This window comes from Lactuca serriola, chromosome 5, assembly GCF_051521515.1.
Source record: "Lactuca serriola cultivar US96UC23 chromosome 5, Lser_US96UC23_V15, whole genome shotgun sequence".
In the NCBI taxonomy this organism is placed as follows: Eukaryota; Viridiplantae; Streptophyta; class Magnoliopsida; order Asterales; family Asteraceae; genus Lactuca; species Lactuca serriola.
Genome location: NC_136412.1, coordinates 348,241,029 through 348,266,136, shown reverse-complemented (window position 1 = coordinate 348,266,136; position 25,108 = coordinate 348,241,029). Strand labels below are relative to the sequence as shown.

Here is a 25,108-nt window from a genome sequence, read left to right as displayed (position 1 = left end):
ATTTACCCTGTTAAGGTAAATGTAGGAGAAAGAAAAAAAATGTCCATTTATATTAAACGGACATTGTAGAAACTGTAAGGGAGAAAGAAAAAAAGACTACTAATAATTTCAAATTGTAATAACCAATCCCTTGGCATTCTTATGTTTACTTAAAATTCATGTTTACTTAAAATTCACGGTATAATGTTTTACTATCAGCAATAACCACCAACATCATCATTAAATAATGACCCATCATCATGGGTAAATTTTCAAAATCAGTGGAGAAATGAAATTATAATTCCAATTCTCAATTATAACTAATCTCCAACCAAATAACATATAAATTGACCATATCTAGTTTGCACAATAACCACCCATGTATTTGACATGTACCAAGGGACCACAAATAGTATGTAACTTCAAATTAAGATAAACTAAATTTTTTATTGCTTGATCACCAAAATCCATCAACATCTTCCAAAAAACATGACACCATCATCAAGAGCAAAATCGTCCGGATGGAAGGCAAAATGAAAATTGCAATTCTGAAATCCATACCATGATCAATACTAAATCAAATTCAACTGGAGTGGCATACGCAACATCTCCTTTGGTAAACTCTAAAGCTACGCATACATAGAGCACGATACACAAGAAAAGGGTACAAACACGAAAACTTAACCAAACCGAATAAATGTATCATACCAACTGTCACCTTTCTACCATACCCCAAATCCCCAATCTTACAAGATCCCCACGTCCAAACTATGAATTAAAAAAGGTCAACTTCAATGTTACTTTCGGATAAGCAGGATCGGTTGAATAGGATATGAAAAAGCAGGTTATGAATCGGCTATAATTGGATATAAAGAACCAGGTTAGGAATAGGCGACCAAAACTAACTATTAAAATGAAATGTAAAACTACATAACCATTTGTAACTATAATCAACCCATCAATCTGATTATGATTATTTGGCTGGAAATAATCCCTTTAAAGATGATCGTCCAATCACCAACTTAAATTGCTAAGTGTGCATCCTACTCACTTAACCTCCTTTCTTTAAGGTGTAGCTTCTCCTTGATATAAATGTTGCTCAAATTTATAAAAACATCGTTTTAACTAAATATATAAAAAAATACTATTAACATGATAATAGTAGGATGTTATAAAGCGAATGAAAGGAATTACTTCTTGCAATGTAATATACTAAATCTACATGCGTCTACAAAAAAATGATATGATGTTTCTGTTATACCAAGCCCATGTCTTTTTAACTAAATACTAAAAACTATGAAAGTCACCGGCAATACAACAAAATCTAAAATTAAAGAACATACAAATTTATAGTTAGAAAGTTCTAATATATATATATATATATATATATATATATATATATATATATATATATATATATATATAATGCAAATTTGAACAATATATGAATTAAACTAATGAATATAAAAATTTAATCAATAATTTAGTTGGGTGGAAATTTGGCATTAAAGAAAATGAAACTATATTACCAAGTACCAACTATAAATAAATAATAAACAAATTAAAAGAAACTAACATAGTTCTTACACCATCAATTTCATCATTAAATGATCTATGTGGTGTATATGTCCCTGTACGATCTAAAAAATTATTGAATTAAACATACATATCATCAATCATTTTAACCAGCCTTAAGATGTAGTGTCAAACATGTTATGACCTTATAAGCTGCAAAACTAGCAGGTTCCATGTTTATATCAAAGCTTAACAACAAAAAAACATATCATTATTTCTTCCCAAATGTGAAATAATAACCATAACTTTGATTTTTTTTTTCAAATGAGTCTATATAATAACGTATTTACCTACCTAACACTCTTGGAAACCCTTGGCAGTTGACACTAAGTAATACTTTCAAAAAGAAAATTTCCATGAGCTAAATCAAAAATGAACTTCAAATTTAGTGACTATAAACCAACCATTAAAAAGAAAGAACCACTATTATATAATACATGCAATTTTACATCTAAAAATGAAGAATACCAAAACAACTAATATCGAAAAACATAATTTTACATTTTCTTACAAAACCCCTAAAATAACAGTGTTCGATAAGAAAAAAAAGTTCTCATGACCATTTTTTCAATCACCTAGAGTGCAATGTATAGGGAGAAAATATAAACTTTGACATACACAACAACAACAACAACAACAACAACAACAACAACACTAACACACTAACAACCACAATGACACACATACAAGCACAATAGCACATACAGTTGCACGCATATAATACACTAATTCTTTATTCCTTGTTACTTTCTACTTGAACTAATTTTGATCTAATTCCATTTCAAAACTCTCGAATTTCATCTTACAAACACTATTAGGGTTCTAATGATCCTTATATGCATTCTAATTCAGAATCACTTACATAAAGACTGAAGTTGTGAACTTTAAACCTACAACTTGATTCTGAAAAGCATACACAACGATTATAACCAAACAAAATTGACATATACAAAAGTGGAATAGAGGAATACCTCGATGGCAGAAAAGCTAGAGGATGTAAAACCAGACCAAGCAACATACCATACATCATTAATGTTTGTGATTCAACGAAGCTCAAGAGCTAGAAATGAAAACAAAGAACCAGAAGAAGAAGTTGATTGAAGAGTTTGAATCAAATGAAGAGGAGAAAAAATCAATATACACAAATTCGTTTGTTGAAGTTCCTGATTTATCGCTTTCAGTTTGGAATGTTGAGCGTTAATTTTGGAATAGATTAGCAATCATATTTTCTATGATCTTCCGTTTGAAAACCAAAATCTTGGTGAAATGCTCTGAGGGTATATTTGGTAGGGATTTGATTTGACTAAATCGGAGCTGGAGAATTATTTTAGGCGAAATGGAAGAATGATTATGGAAATTACCTCAATACGGTATGTAATACAACTCACAAGAAGCAGGGGAAATTTTTGAAATTTAGTTAGATGATAGGAGCGGGAAAATCGATTGGGGAAGCTAAGAGAATGCTACGTTGCAAAAATATATTTATTTGTTAGATTAGGGGATATATGAAACTAATTAGGTTAAACCTAACTAAAGGGCTAACATAGGCCAAACCAAAAAAGAACCTAATAAACTTATTAGGCTACCATTACTCATTTTGCTTCGAGATTTAAGTGTTGTTTGTTTTTTCGAAGTGAAAATTCATAAAGTTTGCGGACCACCTTTGCAACCCCTGCAGCAGAAGAGGTGGACCAAACGGCTGCAGTCTATAATAATAAACATGTTTGTTTTTTAACATCTGCATACTGATATAGTAAACTGAAATTTAAATAAACTAATTTTATAAACTGAAAATAGTTCTCAACCGAAATTTTAATAATTCTAGTTTTAAAATATTGAAAAAATAATACTAAAAAGAAGATGTAAAAAGTCAAGTGGAATTAGTCCACTTGGCAGAGATTTTTGCCTCTTAGATTGGAGGTCTCGAGTTCTAATCCAGACATTGATGGTTTCGTAATACTAACTGTTAACCACTAAGTCCGTCGTTTAAAAAAAAACATGTTAAAAACAAAAATATAAATTTTCTAAAAAAATCTAAAAAATGTAAAAAAAAAAAAAAAAAAAAAAAAAAAAAAAAAAAAGCTATCAATTTTATTCTAGAAAAAAAAATTTAAAAAACACAAAAATGAAAATAAAAAAAATAAAGAAAATATTGCAAACAATGTCTACAAAGTTCTTACAAAAATTGTACATGTTAAAAAAAATGCAACCGAAATTGAAAATATTATTATTAAAATCGGTAAAAAAAAATTAAAAAAATCAAAGTTTTTTTAAAAAATCACGTTATAAAAAATTATAGAAACAATAAAAAGAAATTATATCAACTCAAGTGTTGTGTCGTGCAAAAAATGCACAAAACCTTTGTAGTGTGAAGTCTTCCAAAAAAATAAAATGTTGTGAGAGGACAAGTGTGGTGTGTATTGCGTGAGACAATAAAAAATGCTCTAAAGAGGTTTTTTTTTTTTTTTAATAGAAACAGTACCTTCGTTAGTTGCTCTCGGCCCTATATGTTGTAGCTAAATTTCCAAAACGGATGTCCATTGATCAGCCTAATGTGTAGCGTGTTGTGTCATTAAGTGACATGTTTGGCATTGCAAGTCTGATAAAGATGCGGGTCCAATCAGGTTTACTTTTGAGTTTTTAAAAAGTTTTTGGTACTTGATAAAGGATGATGTTTCAAAATTGACGTCTAGATTGTTCGGTTCCTATTCAGGCCAATTTTATAAAAGGTGCAATCCTACTTTCATTACTTTAGTCCCAAAAGTCAAGTGAAAGATGCCAAGTTTGTTAAAGATGTGTGACTATAAAATTCAAATAAAATAGTGAAAGATGCCAAGCTTGATAAAGATTTCCGACAAAAAAAATTCAAATAAATTATACACAAAAAGAAAGTTATTCCAACCTCACTTATTTTGATCAATATTAAAAAATTAGAGCTAATTACAAAAACGTACAATTTCCTTATTAATTTACTCAACATATTTTAGCCGTTATGATCTTAGATAAAACATTACATAAAATGGTAAATGTAAAAATCATTACATGGACTGTTAAAAAATAACAAGTTGGTTATATTAAACAGTAAAAACCATATCTTCTACATTATAGATTTATAATAACGATGCACGAAATGTAGAAATATATTGATAAACCCTAAACTCTATCTATTTTGACTCAAGCTCAACTAACCTCAATTTAACTAACGAGAAAAGTGTCATGCATGCATAGTTAAAAAAAATACTCAAACACCCATAAATAAATAAATAAATAATCTGTTGGGAGTAAATTAAAAAAAAAAAAAAAAAAAAGAGTCATATATATATAATTTGATTTAAGCGTATTTTTGTCGCTTGGAGGGACCTTGGTCAAGGATGGGGTCCACGAGAGGAAGTTTGGGGTCTGGTTGGTCAGTCTCAGGGGGGCCTTGTTCTCCTTCTGCAGTTGATGGCGGTGTGTAACCCTCCGGGAATGGCGGCGGTTGAGGGGCAGGTGGAAGCTGTAATCCAAGTGGTGTTAATTAAATACAAAAAATAACAACTTACTTTTCTTCATTTGTTTATTATTTATTATTATATCATGGCATCATACTTTCAATTTATACTTATGAGTTATTACAACATCCTACTCTCAAAATCTACCCAATCAGACAATCATTTTATAGGCATAGCAATGTCATCCAAGAAATGTGGTAAGTTAATCCATTAAGTCACACATTTAATTTCCCCACATTGCCCTTTCCTTTTTTTTTTTTTTTTTTGCTTTGTTTGAATAAATTTTTTAGTTTATAAAATCATGTTATTTTTCAATATATACATCTAATAAAATATCTTTAAATAGTCAACAGCTGCATCGAATTTTTATACTAAAATTGATAATATCATGAATAAAAAAGTAATTTATCAAAAAATAAGCAATTAATGAATATTATTAGACAATTTAGATCAGACTTTTATAAAAAGAAAAAAAAAAGTGAACTAAGTACTATAATGGGTTTACACTGCTTTTGGGAAATTTCTTCAAGTTGCCAACAAATCCAAAAAATGTTATAAAGAGGAAACCAACTTTGGGTTTTTGTTTTTCCACCTGCTATACCAGGTTTAGAAGGTAATATTACACTTTTGTCCTAGGTTTTAAATTTTGTTACAATGTTGATCCAAACTTTAAATATTGTTACAAATATGGTTCCGATGTATCCTTATTTCATTCATGCTTTGATTTAGTGTGACTTTCTTAATTTTGTATGGTTCATTAGTATTTACCATCATTTCTAAACAAAAGGGAAAAATGGTCATATTCATACAAGATCATTCAGTCTAAAAAAGAAGCACTTTATCCATACATGATACATGACTTAATAGGGGAAAAAAGAAACAGCCCCTTATGAAAAAAAAACATGGCGTAAGTGGACACTATTAGAGAAGATATAGTTATGCAGAAAAATAAAGATAAAAAGAGTATGGTTTACCTTGCGTTGCAATGAGGCTAGAATGTGATCTACTCGCTTGACTTCCTTAAAGTCAATAGTCTCCTTAGCAGCCTTCGGTTCAAGGGACACATTCTCATTCTCTGAGTCTGATACATCGTGATCATACACATTAGTTAGCAAATTATCAGAAAAAATATGGTAAAAAAAAATGCCTTAGAGAAGAAAATGTCTTATTTAAATTCTTAGCTTACCATGCCCAATCTTCTCCAACTTTGAGGCTGCAGTAGTAAAAGCCTTTGATATATGATACAAAGCTCTCCCCTGTATGTAAAAATGGGACACAGACATATTATTAAAGATTTATGTATTACAAAAAAATAAAATAAAAAAAGAGGGAGTTGAGAACATACAACTCGGGCTGCAAAGACATTGCATAGTTGTGGTGCTTGGTATATTGAACCATCAAGCACATAGTATGTAAGCATTGGAGTGACTTTTTCAGGACCATCTCTCTTCTGCTTACGCATCACAAATAGGTGGGGCTCCATAACTTCACTCACCATGAACTCGATTCCTGTCATTTTACTGTATGTAAAGACTCAATCATAATCTCATTCTATACAGATTAGAGATAGCAAACTGAATGGAAAGAAAAACTTACGAAAGATGAGAGATGTCTAAAGGATGAATTGAGCGCATCCTGAGTTGTTCATTGTTGCATGTGTAATCATAGAAAGGAGAAAGTGCAAAGTAATCAAAGACAAGATTGTGGTCAAGTGGGTATGTGTTCAGCCATAATTGATCCCTAAAGCATATTCCGGTCATGTCTGTCCCTGGTGGAAGCGGAGCTGCTGGAGCATTTCCATCTCCAGGTCCTAAGTTTGGTGGCAACATGGGTGTAGCCGCCATTTCAACTCCAAGCTTTATTAATGGACTTACAGTCTACTCTACTGCAAGAAGAACACAAAGAATATCAACACATATATGATAATTATTAACTTGAAAACCATTACACCCTAGAGCAAGAGCTCCAGACATATATGTTCAGTAAGATCATTTCAAGGAGGTAAACAAACATGTGAGAGAAGATATGACTATTAATCCTACCCCGAACAAACAGAACTACATATGGACAAAACATCAAACACCTTCTGGGCATTCCAGAAAAAATGTCGAAGCCAATCGAAACAAAACAAACTCGAAATAAATTCACAAGAATGACAATTTTTCTTTAGTCAAACAGACAGTTACATACAATGCAACTCAAATTGGGGAGACGGTTAGGGATTTACCCTGATTCAACAATCTTGTTATCTATAAGATAACCCTAATATTCAATGGCAGGACCAATCACGATCAACAAAATCCAAATCAGTTGACTGAGTTATAACACCATCAAGGAAAGACACAGATCATACATGACTAAATTCGTATGTGTCAGAGAAATTAGGGAATTACCTGGCTTCAACTATGTTAACGACACTACGAGATATCGTAAACCGTATGCGCTTTCAGTTTCAGGCTTCAAAAGACACCGAGGAAATCATATTTTGAAAAGCTTGGGTAATTAAGAGAAGATAACAATTGTTTTTAAGCTACAATAACACATGAAGACAGTTTGGCCGAGTGGTCTAAGGCGCCAGATTTAGGCTCTGGTCCGAAAGGGCGTGGGTTCAAATCCCACAGCTGTCAATTATTTTTTCCTCGTCAAAATGATTATCTAAAACATCACTTGAAAAAACTTCTAAACCATACGCCGTGTAATCTCTTATACAAATTCAATAAACAAAACGATTAAAAATGTCGGCCTTTTTTTTAACGAAACCAAAAATACAAAGCATTGTATTATGACAGTTATCTATACGATTCTATCAATAGAAATAGATGTACGGCATTAATTTGTAGTCAATTAAAATACTTGATAATAAGTAAACAACAAGGACTCTGTGGCCCAATGGATAAGGCGCTGGTCTACGGAACCAGAGATTCTGGGTTCGATCCCCAGCAGAGTCGAGTTCCTAATAATTTTTGTTGCTTTTTTCTCATTGATGATTTTTGTTACTAATTACACATTTTGTTTTATTTGAGTTCGCAATCTTTTGATTGGTGGATTTTGATGTGCATGAGTATTTCACTAGTTACGCACTTACGCGTGTTTCATAATGCTCGATCTTTTGATTTGTAGCTTTAAGCGATGCACCAAATATTAGGGCCAATAAATTATCTGACCTTGTTAACACATTCAATCAATCTTATAATCATGCGATTTTTGGTGTGCAGAATATTTTTTTGAGTAAACGAGATTTATGTATAGAATCAGAAGAATACGAAGAAATGAGTGTTGATTATCCTCCAAACGAGTCACTGTATGAAAAAATAAACTTCCATATGATTTATATATCAGAACAAATTACACTTGTCAACAAGTTCATGAAGATATTTCTTCATAATCAATTGCTGCAGAAATCAAATGTTTTGAAGAATAATATTTATTTGTTTGGGAATGAATTAATTCTTTAAAAGAGTAGAGGCTGTTTCTTGAAAAAGCTTCCAAGCTTCAATAACATGCCTCTCTTCCGTCAATGGAGCTCCTACCACAAATCGTAAGACATACTTTCCCGATAGAACCTGCAAAAAAAAAAAAAAAAAAAAAAAAAAAAAAAACATCAATTTTTAATTTCATAAACAATTAATATGGTTGTCAAGTTAAATAAAACAATTTAAACAGCATGGCAGTCATATTGATATACCGTATGGGAGATGAAGATCTTTCCGGATGAGTTGACAGCATCCAAAAGTTCACGGTTGACTTTGTTCACATAATCTTCATTTTTGTTGGCAGGTACAACACGAAAGCAAACTAACGAAAATGTCCTTGTGGCAACCATCTAAAAAATGTGAAATGTTTTTCATCGATTCATTTAGCCACTCAACTCAACTATTATTATAATAATTAATAATAATCATCATAAAAAATATGTTAGTTAAGTTGTGTACGTATTACTTCCATTTCCAAAACTGGGTAATTAATATGGAGAAATGGTTTCTTTTTAACGTACAGAAAGTAGGGTTTTTTTTTTTTTTTTTTTTTTGTGTGTGTATTTCACCCAACGGAAATCTAAGTGATTTACTGATTTACCTCAAAGCGTGGATCTTGAGAAACAAGATGTTCAAAATGCTTAGCCAAGTCAATATGGTTTCGTATATAAGACTGAAGATTTTCAACCCCATAAAGCCGTAACACCATCCACAATTTCAATGATCTTGCAGTTTCCAAATAACACACAAATTATATTCACACACCAACAAAAAAAAAAAAAAAAAAAAAAAAAACTCGGTTTTGAATAAATGCCAGAACCAAAGATTCTTGCTTGTAGAGTGAATTAGACCCGACTTAAATTTACTCTTTTACCCTTGGCATCATACCTGAATCTGCGTCCAAGAGGAATTTGCCAATCTTTGTAATCGACAACAGTACCACCTTGAGAAGCCTGATTGATTATTTTGAGAAAAATCAGAATCATAATTAGCTTTTCTTTTTTCTTCCAAAAACAGGTTATCAATTTTTTTTACCATGTCACTAAATTAAAACATGTTCTTACTTTGTTCTTTAAAAACTCAGGATTTGTTGATAAAGATTGAATCAGAGCATGTCGGTCCTGTTTAGACAAGAAAGGTAATAATCAAGAGCTGAATTAAACAGACTATACAACTTATATATAAAAAAGAGTAAGGGTATTTTAGATATTTGAAAATTTCCAGGTGTGGTGTTATTTTTATATTCTGACCTCTAATAATAGTTGAATAATTAAGGTCCCAAACCTTTACCTTTATCCATAGTGCTGAACAATCAAAGTTTGTTAAGAACCATTTATGGCAATTCATGTTAAATGAGTCGGCTTCTTCAATTCCATTCAAATGATGTCGATATTCTGGGCAAATACAAGCACTTCCAGCATAAGCAGCATCCACATGAAACCATATTCCATACCTCTGTCAAACAGTTAACGCATAAACAGCTTTATATTTTATAAAATGTAGAAGCAAATCTATATATTTTACCTTGGTAATCTTTCCAAGTGCTAGCAAAGGATCCACAGCTGTAGATGATGTAGTCCCTACCTGTGTACATAAGCCAGTGCATTTAGAAAGCTTGAAGTTACATGGATTATTTTGCTCCTATGGAATCCCGATATTCAAAAATGATATAGGATCAGACACATAACAAGCTTAATGCAAATAGGCTCAAGAGCATGACATTTTTAGCTGAAAAAACTATATCAGAAAACTAGCAGCAACAAAACAAATTAAAGCATACATATATACAAGTCTTACTGTAGCACAAAGGAAAAGAGGGATTAAACCAGAGGCAACGTCATGTGAGATTGAATCAGTGAGTGATTCAGGAGAAAGAGCATACTCATTGCAGATTTCTGTTCTTATCGGCTTACAATTCTCCGGGTAGATTCCTGCTATCTGAAAATATATTTATATAGGAAATATTTAAAAAAAACATTTAATAATCATGAATAAGGATGATGAAATGAAACAGACAATCAGACATACTTACTTGGCATGCTTTCTGTAAAGAAGAATGAGTTTGATCAGAAGCATAAACCACAAGCCTTCCAAGTGCATCCTTACCAACCTCTCTTAAAACTTTATCACGAGCAGCCAAAAGCACAACAAGAAGAGCTTCACTTGCTGTCCCCTGAATTACACCACCACCTGCCCCTATAACACAATTTACAATTTGCAACCTATTTCTTCATAATTCTGCCCATATATTTTAGTTGCAACTGGAAATTGAAAGAAAATTGGGTACCTGTGGAAAGGAAATCATCAGGAAGTTTGAGCATATTAGCAAGCCAATCAAGAACGATCATTTCAAGTTCTGTAGCAGCTGGAGAAGTTATCCAACTAAACCCCACCATGTTAATTCCTGCACTCAGCATTTCTCCAAGAAACCCTGCAACACTGCTGTTAGAGGGGAAGTAGGCAAAATAGTCCGGACTTTGCCAGTGGGTGACCCCTGGCATTATCTTCGTTTGAACATCTGATTCCAATGAAATTGAAAACGTATTAGTGTTTTTCAGTCGAGGTAACATAATGCAAAACAATTGATGAAGATGCGACACCTTCAAGAACTGCTTGCAAGGATTCGGGCTGTACTGGTGCAGAATCGGGAAGAAGCTTCCGCAGATATCCTGGCTGATAAATTAACAGGTTCCTAAATACTTGCAAAGGGCGAACTATCATGAACGGAAAAGGTGCGAATAACGGCGTACCTCAACTTGGCTGAGAACAGGGAAACTCTCGATAGTTTTGTAGTAATCGGCAATGAAATCAACCATCTTGTGGCCATGTTCTCTTAGTTGATCTGCATCCATTGCCTTCAGATTCAACCCGTTCTCCCTGTCATATGATAACCAAACACGAAATACCATGTTCAATCAGTCAGACATATCATCAAACACCGTGTATGCATTCAAGAAGCATGAAAGATATACTGCAACGCTTACATTTTGCTGATGAATTCGTGAAACTCGCACAGCAAAAGATCAGTAATTGGAAGATTTTGGCTTTATAAGTGCGCAGTTCTGTAAAAATTAACTAATAATATATACGTGTAATCACACCGAGCCAAGTTTTGGCATCCACATATACACCACTTATCTGTATGTAGTCATGTGAATTGTCGCAAACTCTTAACCGTTTCTTTTGGAATAAATGCCTTTTTGTTTTTCTTTATTACTATTTCGTAGACTCTTTTATTATTTATTTGCGTAAGACTTATCTTTTATATGGGTTAATTAAAAAAGTTAAATATAAATATTTAAATATTTAATATCTTTGGATATATAAGAAAATAAAAAAATAATAAATTATTAAAATTGATTTTTTTATCTTTTAAATTTAAATAAATAAACAAAATAAACTAATAAGTTTTAATTTGAGAATTTTGAAATAAGAATATAAATCCATTAATGAAATTGATATTCATTTATTACTACATTTATTAATTATTACATTAAAGTATCATATGAAATTTATTAAAATAGAAAAAACTCATAAAATAACATCTGGAAAAAAAAAATTCAAAATAATCACAAAATGACATTTGGCAAAATGAATGAGAGTGTGACATGTGGCAAAAAAAACCTTCATTTATTATAGTAGATTTACTAGGTCACAACCCATAGAAACTACGGGTAAAAAATTTATAAAACATTTATAATTATTATTAAGTGTTAAGTTTTTTTAAAACTTTTTGTATTGATTATTTAAAATTTATATATATATATATATATACATATATATATATATATATATATATATATATATATATAAAATTGAGTATATTGTAAATGATTTATAAAACAAAATATAAATTTGAATAGAGCTCAAAGAAAAACACAATGAATAATATAAAACATAATATATATATATATATATATATATATATATATATATAATTGAGTATATTGTAAATGATTTATAAAACAAAATATAAATTTGAATAGAGTTCAAAGAAAAACACAATGAATAATATAAATGACATTGATATATAAATATAAAAAATAAAATATAACCAAAATTTAATAAATAAAACACAATAATATAAGAATATTATATAATGTTAAACAATTGTATTTTAATAAACAAAAATTGGTTAACAATGTAAAAAAAATATTGTTATTAGAATAGCAGATTTTGCCATCTCATCCATCAATTTCATCTCAATTGATTTTACTATAGTGGGGTTAACATCCGGAATTGATCTCCATAACCGGATGATAGACACTTTTAGTGTGTAATCATCCTTCATATTATCCAAGTCTTTAATCAAAGTGATGTTTCTCTCTGCCATTGTCACTGTAACAAAACATAAAAGAAGAATATATTATGTATAATGTGAGTAGATAAAGTATATGTAAAAACACAACCAATAATGGAAATGACATTGATATAATATAACATTAATAAAAATAAATAAACAAAACACAATGGTGTGGGTTGATCTTTTGGAGGGTAGAGTTCAATTTATTAGAAAAAAATTAATGTTAGATAAAATTAATGTAATTAACATACCTGATGGTGTGGACTGATCTTCTTCTAATGATACTTTATGCATATTTTATAAATTTGTTTTTTTAAAGCATCATTTTAAAAAAACTGGAATATTTGCATAAAATAAAGTATTCAAACTTATATAAAGGTACAATAGCTGAAAATCCAGCAATGCTGAAAGGGTAAATGCTCAACCAAAGTCATAAGTGAATGGTAGAGTATATCAAATTATAAAGGATAAATGATTACATACTCCACAACTATCAGTTAGGAAAAAAATGGTATGAATAGAACATATATGTGTTGTTTTTTGCTTGTAACTTATTTTTTTTACTACAAAGGTACCCGACCCAAGTTTTTTCAGAATTAAAAACAATAAAATGTTTATTTTACTTAACAAAGACATGTTTTTACTTTAATTCATAAAACATGATAAAACAATGTTGTAATACAAACAAATAAAGGTATTATGTTATAATAGAAATAATTGAAAGTAGTATTTCCTATTTGAGCATTGTTATTTGATAATGAATCGATTATTTTTTGCAATCACCTCTCCCTCCCCAACTCACTCACAAACCACTTATTATTCAAGTTTCTAGGTTCAATCACATCTTATGAACCCAAAGGAAAAAAGAAAATAGAATGGCTAAATTCACACACCCTCAGAACAAATAAAATATACAACCAAAGATGAAACCTTACATATCTAAAGACGAAATATTGTGTGTGTTATAATAGTTTGATATGCAAAATTGTTGACTTATCTGTTTATGCTAACAATTATACAATCAAAGATGAAACCTTACATACCCTCAGAACAAATAAAATATTGTATGTTTTTTCAATTTTCTTATAACCTTTTTATTATTATGGTTTATCAAGATGTTGTAGGGCAGCAGCAGGTGAAGGCAGTAACAACACCTGACTACGATGGTTAACCCAAAAAAAAAGGCATTGGCTCTAAGCCATTCACCAGATCAACAGAGGGCGTTAAGGTATTTTTTTAGTTGTCTTAAAACTACATTGATGTAATTGTAAACAAATAAATAGGATAGGAAACATATAAAATTACATAAATGGGTTGTTTAAGCTCTTTTCCAGATCATCTAAAAATCTAAAAAGAATATCAAAAAAGATCATTTTTTAAAGTGTGATGCTATTAAACTTATCATTAGAGCAATCAAACGTAAAAATTGTAAAGTAAAAACTAAGACATATGGATACAGAAAAAGAAAAACGTATGAATTTTCTGCCTTTCCAATTACAACTTAGCATTTTATATTACATTAAGTGGTATTTAGATTAACAAATATCGATTACAGATCATGAAGAGAAAACATTACAACAGAGAAAACATTACAGATATAGAAAAAAATATATGAATTTTCTGCCTTTCCAATTACAAATTAGAATTTTATATTACCTTAAGTGGTATTTAGATTATCACAGAAAGATTACAGATGATGTAGAGAAAACATTACAGATAAGAGATACAGATTTAGAGATACATAATATATATATATATATATATATATATATATATATATATATATATATCGAAATCACAATGATTATATGAATGATATGGAGATTTTGATTGTATTAAATACTAACCTGATATTGGACAAGAATTACTTTGAAGCAGAGTGACCTTCTTTCTCAACGATGAAAAAGTCACTGGAATTACAAAATCGGTGTATATATACACAAAATTATGGTATGTATTTTAAAAATTAATTCGGAAGCTATCAGTTTCCTTAAAATATTGAATATGAGGATAATTTGAAATTTGAAAAATTAATTGGCAAAACTAATAATTTCTAAAATCTTGGAGTTATTCAGTTAATTTTGGAATGAAATAGCGTTTGAAATAATTTCCGTAATTCATATCATATTCATTCATATTCGTATAATTTAAAAACATAAGGTCTTCATATGCTATATTTAAACGAAGGGCAGAAGGGTAATTTAACAATGGGTGAAAAATGCATTGAAATGAATGACATGTGGATTTTGTTTTCTTTTATTAAGAAGGGAGATTTATTTATTTAGGTACACCAATCGTGTCTAATATAAGTGTCAAAAACACGTTTAATCCTGTTTTCAAAAATTAACTCATATCGTCCTTCAAACGGTGCATTGTTACGTCCCTCTCATAAATAAATGATTATCTTGTATTTTTCTTTTTCATTTTCTTTTTCATTTAATTTTCAATTGTTTACGGTTTATATACCAATTTTTGTTAAATTATAATTTTTAGGAAATATAATTTCCCCTTAAATTGGTTCCTACCACCTCGTTCATCAACCACCTCCGACCACCAGCCGTCTCCGGCTACCAGCCCCTCTTATATCATTCCATCTCACTATGTCTTCCAAAAACCTCAAAATCAAACCCCAAATCTTAAAATCAAATCACATCAAATCGGAAAATCAAAACCTCAAATCTAAAAACTCATTTACAGAAATCGAGCGTCGGTTATATATAAATCGAGCAGATCTATGAGTGAGGATGAGAGAGACTCGAAAAGAGGAACCATAAGTCGTCAGAAAAGAAGATCGAGATCAACCACTATTTATAAACGATGCTTTTATAAACTCTATACAATTCATTATGCCTAGTAACTTATCCAGATATAAGTCAGGGTTGAGAGCTATTCACATACCTTAGTTAAGGGCTTTTAATGAGATTATATTCATTAGCTAAGTCTAAACACTTAGCATACCCACACTACAATAACAATTAATATTTGGAGCGAGATACGTATAATGAAGCATTGCAGGGGGTACATTCAGTCACATAACTCAGTTATAGAGGTCGTTTGATAGTTGTTAACTGAGTTAGAGCTGACTGGGTTAGAAGATGATTAAGTTAGAAGTTCTTACTGAGTCCACATCTGACTGAGTTTATGTTGTTTGATAATTTTCTGACCGACTATGGTGAATGATGCAAAATGACTATATTACCCTTATGACCACATATGACTGAGTTTATGTTGTTTGATTCTTTTTTCATTTGTTTAGAATTGTCTTTATGATCGTAAGGAAGAATATGCAATATTGATAATTAAAACCAATTTATAAAATGTCTTAAAGAGTGGTTTCAAGAACTTTTTACGTTGTACAATTCAAGGAACATAACTATTTGTTCATGATAAACTTCTAAAAACGTAAACAATAAATAACCATAGTTAAAAAGAGCCAAATATAGTAGTGATTATAAACTTGCAATCCTTATCTAATCTACTCCCATGGCAAAGCTCATAATAAGATAATGTAAACTAGCAAATCTTGTTCTTTCTTATACAATTTCAACATCACTTGCACATTTAGAGAAAGAACATTTTCCACCTTGAAAGCACCTTGTAACACCCCGAATTCAAAAGACCTAGAAAGGAGAGGAAAACCTCAAATCAGAAGGCAACTCATCGAGTAGGTGGGATGACTCGATGAGTAGGAGCATATTTTGGGTCGCAGGTTAAGTGACCTGCTTGACGAGTTGGGGGACCAACTCGGCGAGTTGGTCAGGGTTTGGGAAACCCTAAATTCGGGACTTGGTACCCTATTTAAGCATCTTATTCTACTTCTCTTGGTTACATTCCCAGTCCCCATTCTCCAGAGCTTACCCCACAAAACCCTAGAGCATTTTGTGGGTGTGTGAGACATTCTTGAGTGTTTTATGTGTTCTTGGAGACTTGAGGAAGAAGGAGGAGCTTGAAGGTTCAATAAGAAGTTTGTAGATCCATCAACACCATCTCATTTCCATCATTTTCTGGTAATTAAGTCTTCATCTTGACCTATAGTTTCTAAGATCTCTTTATGACCAATTTATGAGATTTTTGGTCCATGGAGCTTGATCTATAGGACAAGGACGTCCCAAGAAAAGATCCTTTTAGATCTAGAGTCCCTAAGAGTGGTTAAGGCATAAAGGTGCAAGTTATATTGATATGCTTTGGTTTGGAGTAATGAAGGTTTTTGGACATAGAGATCTCTCAAGGAGCTAGGGTTTTGTCTAAACCCATTAAGAAGGATTATGAGTGGGTAAAATTGGAAAATTTACCCTCATGAGGTCATTTCCAACATGTAGACGAAGTTTGGGGTTTGGATCTGAAGTGTAGGGGCTTAATATGTTAAGATGGCCCAAACAGACTGGGTACTCGGCAAGTCCAGGGAAGGACTCGACAAGTCGTAATGAGTTGTCCTGTTTCTGTTCATGCTAGAAGTCGGCGAGTATGAGGGTTGGCTCGATGAGTTGATTCGATAAATCGCGACCATGAGTAGCCAAGGAACTCGGCAAGTCAGGGGTGACTCGACAAGTTGAATCGCGATTTTAGAATTCTGATTTATGGGACTCGACAAGTTGGTGGAGCAACTCAGCGAGTTGAGTCAACTCGGAGTGTTGACTTTGACTTTGGCCAAGGTTGACCTAGTTTGACTTTGAGGACATTTTGGGGATAAGTGTCATTTTGTTATTGATAGCTCGGGGAGCCGAAGGAGCAGCAGTTCGGGGAATTGTCAGTTAGCAGCCTGAGGAGTATCAACAGGTCTTCAGCAGTGCAAGGTGAGTCCCCTCACTGTGTGCATGGGTCTAAGGCCACAATGTTGGTCTATTATGTTTGTATATGATAGGAAGACCTAGGGGTTATCCCTAGGCACTGTATGTTATATGTTCCGGATCACGATTCGATGTCGGGTGAGGCCGAGGAATGTTAGTATGCTAGAGGTCTTTGTGATTCTTTCATGTGTCAGTATGATAGGTTCTGGACCAAGGTACGATATCGGGGAAAACCTAATGTATGTTTTTATGGTAGTATATTCCGGACTGGATTCCGATGCCGAGGCAAGTCCAATGAAGATTTATATGTGCATGTTAGATTATACTTGTTGTCTTTGTGATACATGTATGTGCCTAGTAGGGAGGTGAGTGTGGGCGAGGCCCCGTATCTCACCAACTGATTATGGATAAGGTTCCATATCTCAATATTAGCATAGTAGGGGCGAGGCCCGTGATAGGAGATAAGTGATTGTGGGCAGGGGCACGTATCTCACTAACAGCAGGAGTGTGGATGGGGTTCCATAACTCATCAGTAGTAGACCAGGTGCGTAGCCCAAGTTAGGTGAGGCCTTAGAACAGGAGTACAGTAGAGTATGGTTTCTTTATGTGATAATATGTTATATGTTTTGTATGTGTATAGCAAGTGAGGCCCAGAGACACGCGACGCCTAAGAAAGACATGTTTGTATACCAAGCGGGGCTTGATGTCGGGCGGGACCTGATGCCGGGCGGGACCCAATGTCGGAGCAAGTCCGATGTCGGGCAAGTCACGATGCAGCGGGCGGGGGCCCAGTATGTGGTTATGTGTATGGTATATGGTAGTATGGGGAACTCACTAAGCTTCATGCCTATAGTTTTCAGTTTTGGTTTCAGGTACTTCCGGTAGCGGAGGGAAGAGCTCGGGATGACTGCATCGCACACACCAAGAAGTTTAGCCTGCGATGTTTTACTCTGATAAAATAAGCATGTTTTGAATTAATACTCTTTTTTAGAAAACAACTTATGTTATGAAGGAAATGATTTGATAATGGTTTGTTTAATGATTTAAAAATGAAATTTTTGGTCTTGAGTTTTGGGATGTTTCATACCTCTTGGAAATCTTCCCCCACAATTGTCAACTTTATTGTGTTCTAAGCTTCAATAGCTTCATGAGTAAAAAAACTCTTTTCAATATTGAATTACAATGTTGGTTGCGTAATCAAAGAAAGTGATTCAATTTACATGAAAAAAGGTGTGTAAAAATATCATAAAATCAACCAATCTTCAAATTAAACAGAACCATAATCGAAATTGATAGAAATTAGCAAGCAACATACTCGAAATTTGAAGGTAAATAAGTAAGAAATAGGTATATAAACAAAATAACATTTTGAAGTTTTTCTAGATAAATAAACAAGAAACAGGTAAAACTTACTTCTAAATGGGAATTGAATCTGACAATCATGAGTAGACATATATGACATAACAAACATTGAAGAACCCAAAGACATAATGTAAAAAAAAGGGTGAGATTTTACCTCTGTTTATGTATAATGAGCAGCAGGGTATTCACGAATATACATTATATGAACATTAGTGAGTGGAAGAAGCAGAAGGTGCTCATTCAATACCTAATAACATATCAAGTTCCAAAAATCACTAATTGAAGCTTTTTTAAAGTGTCAAAGAACACAAGAATCAAAGAGATGAATCGGGAGTACCTTTATATTGGATTGTGAAACCTTAATTTCGATTGGAATGAGGCCACAAATACAACCACAATCAGTTGACGACGATGACCTTCAGAGCTCTCCCTTCACACTTTAATTTATATTACCATACTGGAGCGGAGACGAAGAGAGAATGCACGAGCGGGGGAAGGAGGGATGGTGAATATCGTTCCTATTATTTCAGACAGGAGGAAGAAGCAAATGCGTGAATTCTATTTGGGAATAAAGGTGAAGGGCAAATACATAAAAGGTAAAAGAATGACCGAGTCAGCTTCATTTTGTTGGAGGACCAAATTAACATAAAATTGGAGACAAAGTCCCTGATTTAGACCATGTCAAAGGATGCAAAAGGCAAAACAAACAGGCTGATTAGGGATTGAGGACCCGGTCCTAACTTTGGACCCAATTAGAAGGCTTATCAAACAGGCCCTAGCTCTCACCAACCTTGTGTTGACCCTCAAAACTACATGTATTCTCAGGAAATCAGTAATCAAGTTATTCAGACTGTAACATCCATAAATTTTACACCAATTTAAAACTTTTTCAACCATAAATGAAAGTCAAATAGCATTGTTTACAAAAACGTTTTCAAATCAATATTCATCAGAGTGTCTCAAAATCATAACATGAGGATGAGGAGCGGTACGGTCACGCCTTCGTCATTCTATGATCTCCTAAAGTACCATAAACTAAAAACTGTAAGCCTGAGGGCTTAGTGAGCTACCCCCAAAATACCAATACCACACTGACAAAACCATATCAGTAACAATGTATCAATCAATCAACATGCATACTGGCCATCGGCTTGACTGGACCGCCCTACTGGGCCTACAGTCTATCTGAATCTATCTCGAGCCTTCGGCATGACTGGTCCGCCTCGTGGGCCTGCAGTCTCCCCGGACCGCTCATAGGGTATGTTGGCCTTCAGCACAAAGCAGGACCGCCTCAACCCATCCAGTAAGCAAATAACTATGTGCGCATAACTATCACATACTGGCATATACAACATCAAACATATCTATCACACTGATCATCAACATACAATTCTCTCATAACTAACATACCGACCTAGCGGGTCACTAACATACTAATCCTTACGGATCATAAGAGCATAACATAATGTCTACCCTGATTCCAATCTAACAGATCATAACCATATGTAGCATACCATAACATCAACAACCAAAGGGTCGGCCTTGGTGTCGTAGACCCTATCGATATAGTGAGGATAACTCACTTTGCAAATGTCGACTCGGAAGATTGATAGATTATTTTATTTCCTTATTTTTATTAGTTGATTTCAGATTTTTAGATCTTTTTATCATTAATGCATTGCATTTTATTTATTTTTCTTTAGTATGGATCGTACCAGGTGCTTGTTATGTTGCATGAGATATTTTGTAGTTTTTTCGGTGCTTGTTGCGGTTGCGGGTTGATTAGAGACGGGCTTAGTGGGCTTCCGAGGCATTATTGAGCTTGGCGGAATCAAAGAGGAAGAATTGGGCTTTGAAAGTTATTGGCTTGGATTATTTGGGCTTGTGAAGATGGATCATAAAATTCAAATTTTGGGCTTGGAGCATCCATTTGGTGGCTTAATGATGATTGGTGCATTTCAAATTACATGGACAAGGAGGGGGCCCAAAGGAATCTTTGGTAGTGGAAGGGTGGAGTGGCTTGGTGGACCAATAGCATTACAGCAACATTTACGCGGGTGGAATTTTCGCCGCGCGAGTACCCGCGCAACTGCCCAGTTTGGGCATTTTGGTCATTTGGCACACCATAACCCTTAGGGATCAGATCTAGAGGCTCATTCACGATTTTCCACCATTGGAGACCTGCAAGAGGCGATTTTGGGAGCTAGAAATCATTTCCTTTCATCTTTCCAAATCTAAGGTAGTTTCTTTATGCAATTAGATTATTGTTCTTGTTACTTTGTTGCCATGAGTGGCTAATACTCTCATTTGGTTGACTTTGGCTGAAAACCAATGAATGTTTGTGGGTTTTGAAGGATTTATGTTGATTATCAATTTATTCCATGATTATGATTCTAGTTTGCAATTCTTATGCTTATTTGATGCTTTGATCATGAGCTTAGTATTTGATTGAGCAATAGTTGATTTATTTCATTGATTTTGCATTGGATCATTGAATTTATCTAGAACAAAGGCTTTATGATGGTAGAAATCATCTCTAGCTTATGAATCATATCTCCTTTATGGATGTGTAAGCATTTGACATCCTCTAGGAATTGGGGATTCCTTCATTCTTAAGGCTAATTGATTTCTTGGGATTAATTGCTTCAATTGACCCTTGATCTTAATTAAGAAGGTGTGTTGTGGGCTTCCCCAACCTCCATACTACCTATGAGGAATCTTGGCATATCATGCTTCATGATTGCTATAACCAATTTGGGATGAAGGATAAGCTTTGTATTAGATCCTAATGATAAACACACAAATGTTCATTGTGTTGAATTGCCTTAGTTAACCAATTATTCCCAACCTTTTAGCATCTCATAAACTTGCTTAATTGCAAGGTTTTTAGTTATTCAAGTATTTTAATTTTCAAGTAATAAAAAAAAGTCCCTTTTAGTTTAATTGTAGTTAATCAGTTTAATTTCACTAGTTCTATTGAATTGCATTAGTGATTGAATACAACCATTTCCCTGAGGATCGATACCCCTTTTTACCATTATATTACGTTTATTTAGCAATCAAAGGGTGTAATTTGCTTGGTGGGCTTGACATCCCACCAAGTTTTGGCGCCGTTGCCTGGGAAATTGGTTATTGTTATTTGATTGTTTATGCCTAGGTCTACAAGAACCGGTGAACTACTCTACAATCCGGAAATTGAAAGAGAAGCAAAAAGGTTGAAAAAGTTAGCCAAACAAGCAAAGCAACAACAACTAGTTCAAGCTTCTTCCTCTTCTCCACTAATCAACATAGAAGATCAAGTTCATACTTCAAGTGATACCGACATCGAACCGAGTTCTCCAATTGTTGGTCATTCCTTTGAAGACATTCCGTTTAAAAACCACATAGCCATGAATCACACTCTACCTCACAATCCCAACCCAAACCCAATCAATCAAGACGCCAATACCCCACCCCCATCAACCAAGACAACAACCACAAGAACCTCCTATTGATATGTCACCTTGGAATCAAGCCCCTCCTCAAAACCAACCCAATTATCAACCACCACCACAACTACAAAACCAACACTTCCACCAAAACAACCAACCTCAAAACAATGCTTTTCAAGTTCAACAAGTACATTACCCAAATCAACCCAATTACCAACACCCTCCAATGTACCAAAACCCAATGTACCCACAACAACAACCTCCTTACAACCAATACCCTAACTACCAACCTTATCTACCACCAATCTACAATCCCCAACAATACCCATATCCACCTTACCAACAACATCCCAATTACTTGCAACAATATCCCAATAACCTCAATCCACCCAACCCCCCTCAAGAGTTGACACTTAGACAAATGATGGAAACGGATGTTACTCATACACCTCTTGCTATTGTTTATCCCGCAAATCGCCGAGGGATTGAATTGAAGTCAAGTTTCATCCATCAACTTACCAAGTTCCATGGTTTGGATAGAGAAGACCCTCAAAAGCATTTGAAGTCCTTTCATATGATACTTGTTAGCATGTTGCCCGAAAATGTGACATTGGATGATTTCAAGCTAACCGCCTTCCCGCTCACCTTGGAAGATAAAGCTAGAGAGTGGTTATTCAACTTACCATCGGGATCTATTCACACATGGGAAGAGTTACTCAAGGCACTCAATAGCAAATTCTATCCCACCTCCCGCATTTCAAGTCAAAGAAGTGACATTTTGGGGATTCGTCAAGGGGAAAATGAAACATTTCATGATTTTTGGGAGCGTTTCAACAACTTGTGTACAAGTTGTCCTCCACAATATACCCGAACTACTTCTTCAACAATTTTATGAGGGTATGATTTTCGGAGGATGATTGATGCTTCAAGTGGTGGTGACATCTTCAACAAAACCCCTCACGAGATCTGATTACTTTTTGGTACCATTTCTCAAAATCAAAGGAATTTTGGGACTCGAAATGACATGAAGAGAAATTCTACACAAGTGGTTGGTGAAGTTAGCAACACTCAACACTTGGAATCAAAGCTCTTGGATTTGACTAATGTGTTAAGACAAATGGTGGTGGGAGGTGGTCAACAATTGATGGTGTGTGGTATTTGTGCAATGACGGGCCATTACACGGATAAGTGTCCCACACTTGGAAGTGAACCGGAAGATGTGAATGCAATGGGCGGATATCAAAGTCAACCAAGACCCATGGGATTTCAAAACAATTTCAACCCAAATTGGAGGAATAACCAAAACAAAACTTATCCACCAAAGCAAAATCCACCAAATCTTTTGATGAGACCCCAACATCCACAATACCAATCCTAAAAACCTCCATATCCACAAAATTCTTATAACCCTCCAAATTACCAACAACCTCCACAACAAGGCCAATCAAGTGGTACCTATCAAATGAGTCTTCAAGAACTTGTCACTTCTCTTGCTCAAAGCCAAACCCAATTTCAACAAGAAACCAAGAATACTTTCTCCAACATTCAAGCATAAATTGGAGACTTGGCAATCGCTCTCAACAAGATAGAACAAAAGGGTAAACTTCCATCACAAACTGAGAAGAACCCAAATGTGAGTGCCATCACCTTGCGAAGTGGGAAAACACTTGGAGAAAGTCAACCTAAAAGAGTTTCAAGAGAAGACAAAGATGGAGTGATCATTGTGGAACCTCCAAAAGTTGTAGTTCCTCCAAAGGAACCGGTTGTGCCAAATGTTGATAAACCCGATCCTTCCAATAAACCCATCAAACCATTGGTCATACCACCACCGTTTCCATCCCGGTTGGCTTCCTCAAAGAAACAAGAAGAAGAGAAAGCGTTTCTTGAGACTTTCCGCAAGGTTCAACTCAACATTTCACTATTGGATGCCATTAAGCAAATCCCACGTTACGCCAAATTTCTTAAGGATTTTTTGCACCAACAAGAGAAAATTCAAGACAAATGAAAAGATTCAAGTAAATGCAAATGTATCCGCGGTCATCCAAAAGAAGCTTCCACCCAAATGCAAGGACCCGGGAATGTTTGCTATACCTTGTACCATTGGTGATTTACATGTTAAAAGTGCCATGCTAGATATTGGAGCCTCAATCAATGTCATGCCATACTCGGTTTTTCAATCTCTCAATGTTGGACCTTTGGAAGAAACCGGAGTCATTATTCAATTAGCGGACAAGTCAAGTGTATTTCCAAGAGGCATGTTGGAGGATGTACTCGTTCAAGTCAATCAACTAGTATTTCCTGCGGATTTCTATGTCATTGACCTTGAAGAAAAGACTCCTTCCAAGTCATCTATGATTCTCCTTGGAAGACCCTTCATGAATACCGCTCACACGATTATTGATGTCCATAATGGGAAGATCACCATGGATTTTGATGGAGAGACCATTCACTTCAACATCTTCGAAGCAATGAGATATCCTAGCAATATATCTCCATTGTATCGAGTTGATGTGATTGAGCCAATCACCCAACAATTATTCGAGTTATCAAATGGGGATCTTTTGAAGATGGTGCTTAACTTGAGTCTTGAAGGTGAAAGTTTGAAGAATACCTTGGATATGTATACATTGGATTCCGAAGTCGAAAATATTGTGAAGGCTTTAGAAATTACTAATTCCACAAAGAGGGATGTTTCTCAAGTTGCCTT

The 25,108-nt window shown here is 33.8% G+C and overlaps 2 protein-coding genes and 2 non-coding genes across 5 annotated transcripts; 2 read left to right on the top strand and 2 right to left on the bottom strand.

The window, feature by feature from the left end:
• Positions 1-4,604: 4,604 nt before the first annotated feature.
• MED6 (RNA polymerase transcriptional regulation mediator-like protein) lies at positions 4,605-7,549 on the bottom strand. 2 transcript variants are annotated; one of them, XM_079003871.1, is made up of 6 exons: positions 7,439-7,549; positions 6,642-6,930; positions 6,391-6,565; positions 6,232-6,301; positions 6,020-6,126; positions 4,605-5,050 (listed from the first exon to the last, which is right to left on the bottom strand). In XM_079003871.1, the coding sequence occupies exons 2-6, from the start codon at positions 6,887-6,889 to the stop codon at positions 4,886-4,888; spliced, it is 765 nt and encodes a 254-aa protein (XP_078859997.1). In that variant the 5' UTR covers positions 6,890-6,930; positions 7,439-7,549; the 3' UTR covers positions 4,605-4,885. The 2 variants fall into 2 exon arrangements, with proteins under 2 accessions (XP_078859997.1, XP_078859998.1); XM_079003872.1 differs by having other exon boundaries at positions 7,273-7,444.
• Positions 7,550-7,592: 43 nt separating this feature from the next.
• On the top strand, positions 7,593-7,672 carry TRNAL-UAG (transfer RNA leucine (anticodon UAG)). Its single transcript has one exon. It is a non-coding gene; the product is annotated as a tRNA-Leu (tRNA).
• A 248-nt stretch (positions 7,673-7,920) lies between these two features.
• TRNAR-ACG (transfer RNA arginine (anticodon ACG)) lies at positions 7,921-7,993 on the top strand. Its single transcript has one exon. It is a non-coding gene; the product is annotated as a tRNA-Arg (tRNA).
• Positions 7,994-8,349: 356 nt separating this feature from the next.
• Positions 8,350-11,661, bottom strand: AAS (Pyridoxal phosphate (PLP)-dependent transferases superfamily protein). The gene is made up of 13 exons (XM_079003873.1): positions 11,503-11,661; positions 11,269-11,395; positions 11,119-11,191; positions 10,806-11,036; positions 10,551-10,714; positions 10,316-10,456; positions 10,043-10,102; positions 9,809-9,973; positions 9,583-9,639; positions 9,407-9,471; positions 9,120-9,243; positions 8,731-8,868; positions 8,350-8,608 (listed from the first exon to the last, which is right to left on the bottom strand). Coding segments are annotated over exons 1-13 (1,467 nt in total). The 5' UTR covers positions 11,505-11,661; the 3' UTR covers positions 8,350-8,488.
• Between the last annotated feature and the right edge of the window lie 13,447 nt (positions 11,662-25,108).

Excerpts from the sequence above, each read along its gene's own strand:
- MED6 (XM_079003871.1), bottom strand. The coding sequence starts at position 6,889 with ATGGCGGCTACACCCATGTTGCCACCAAACTTAGGACCTGGAGATGGA. Across the intron at positions 6,566-6,641 it reads TTAGACATCTCTCATCTTTC|TAAAATGACAGGAATCGAGT; the intron begins GTAAGTTTTTCT and ends CTTTACATACAG. Across the intron at positions 6,127-6,231 it reads GTTGGAGAAGATTGGGCATG|ACTCAGAGAATGAGAATGTG; the intron begins GTAAGCTAAGAA and ends ACGATGTATCAG.
- AAS (XM_079003873.1), bottom strand. Across the intron at positions 11,037-11,118 it reads CTTGCAAGCAGTTCTTGAAG|ATGTTCAAACGAAGATAATG; the intron begins GTGTCGCATCTT and ends CATTGGAATCAG. Across the intron at positions 8,869-9,119 it reads CTCAAGATCCACGCTTTGAG|ATGGTTGCCACAAGGACATT; the intron begins GTAAATCAGTAA and ends CACATTTTTTAG.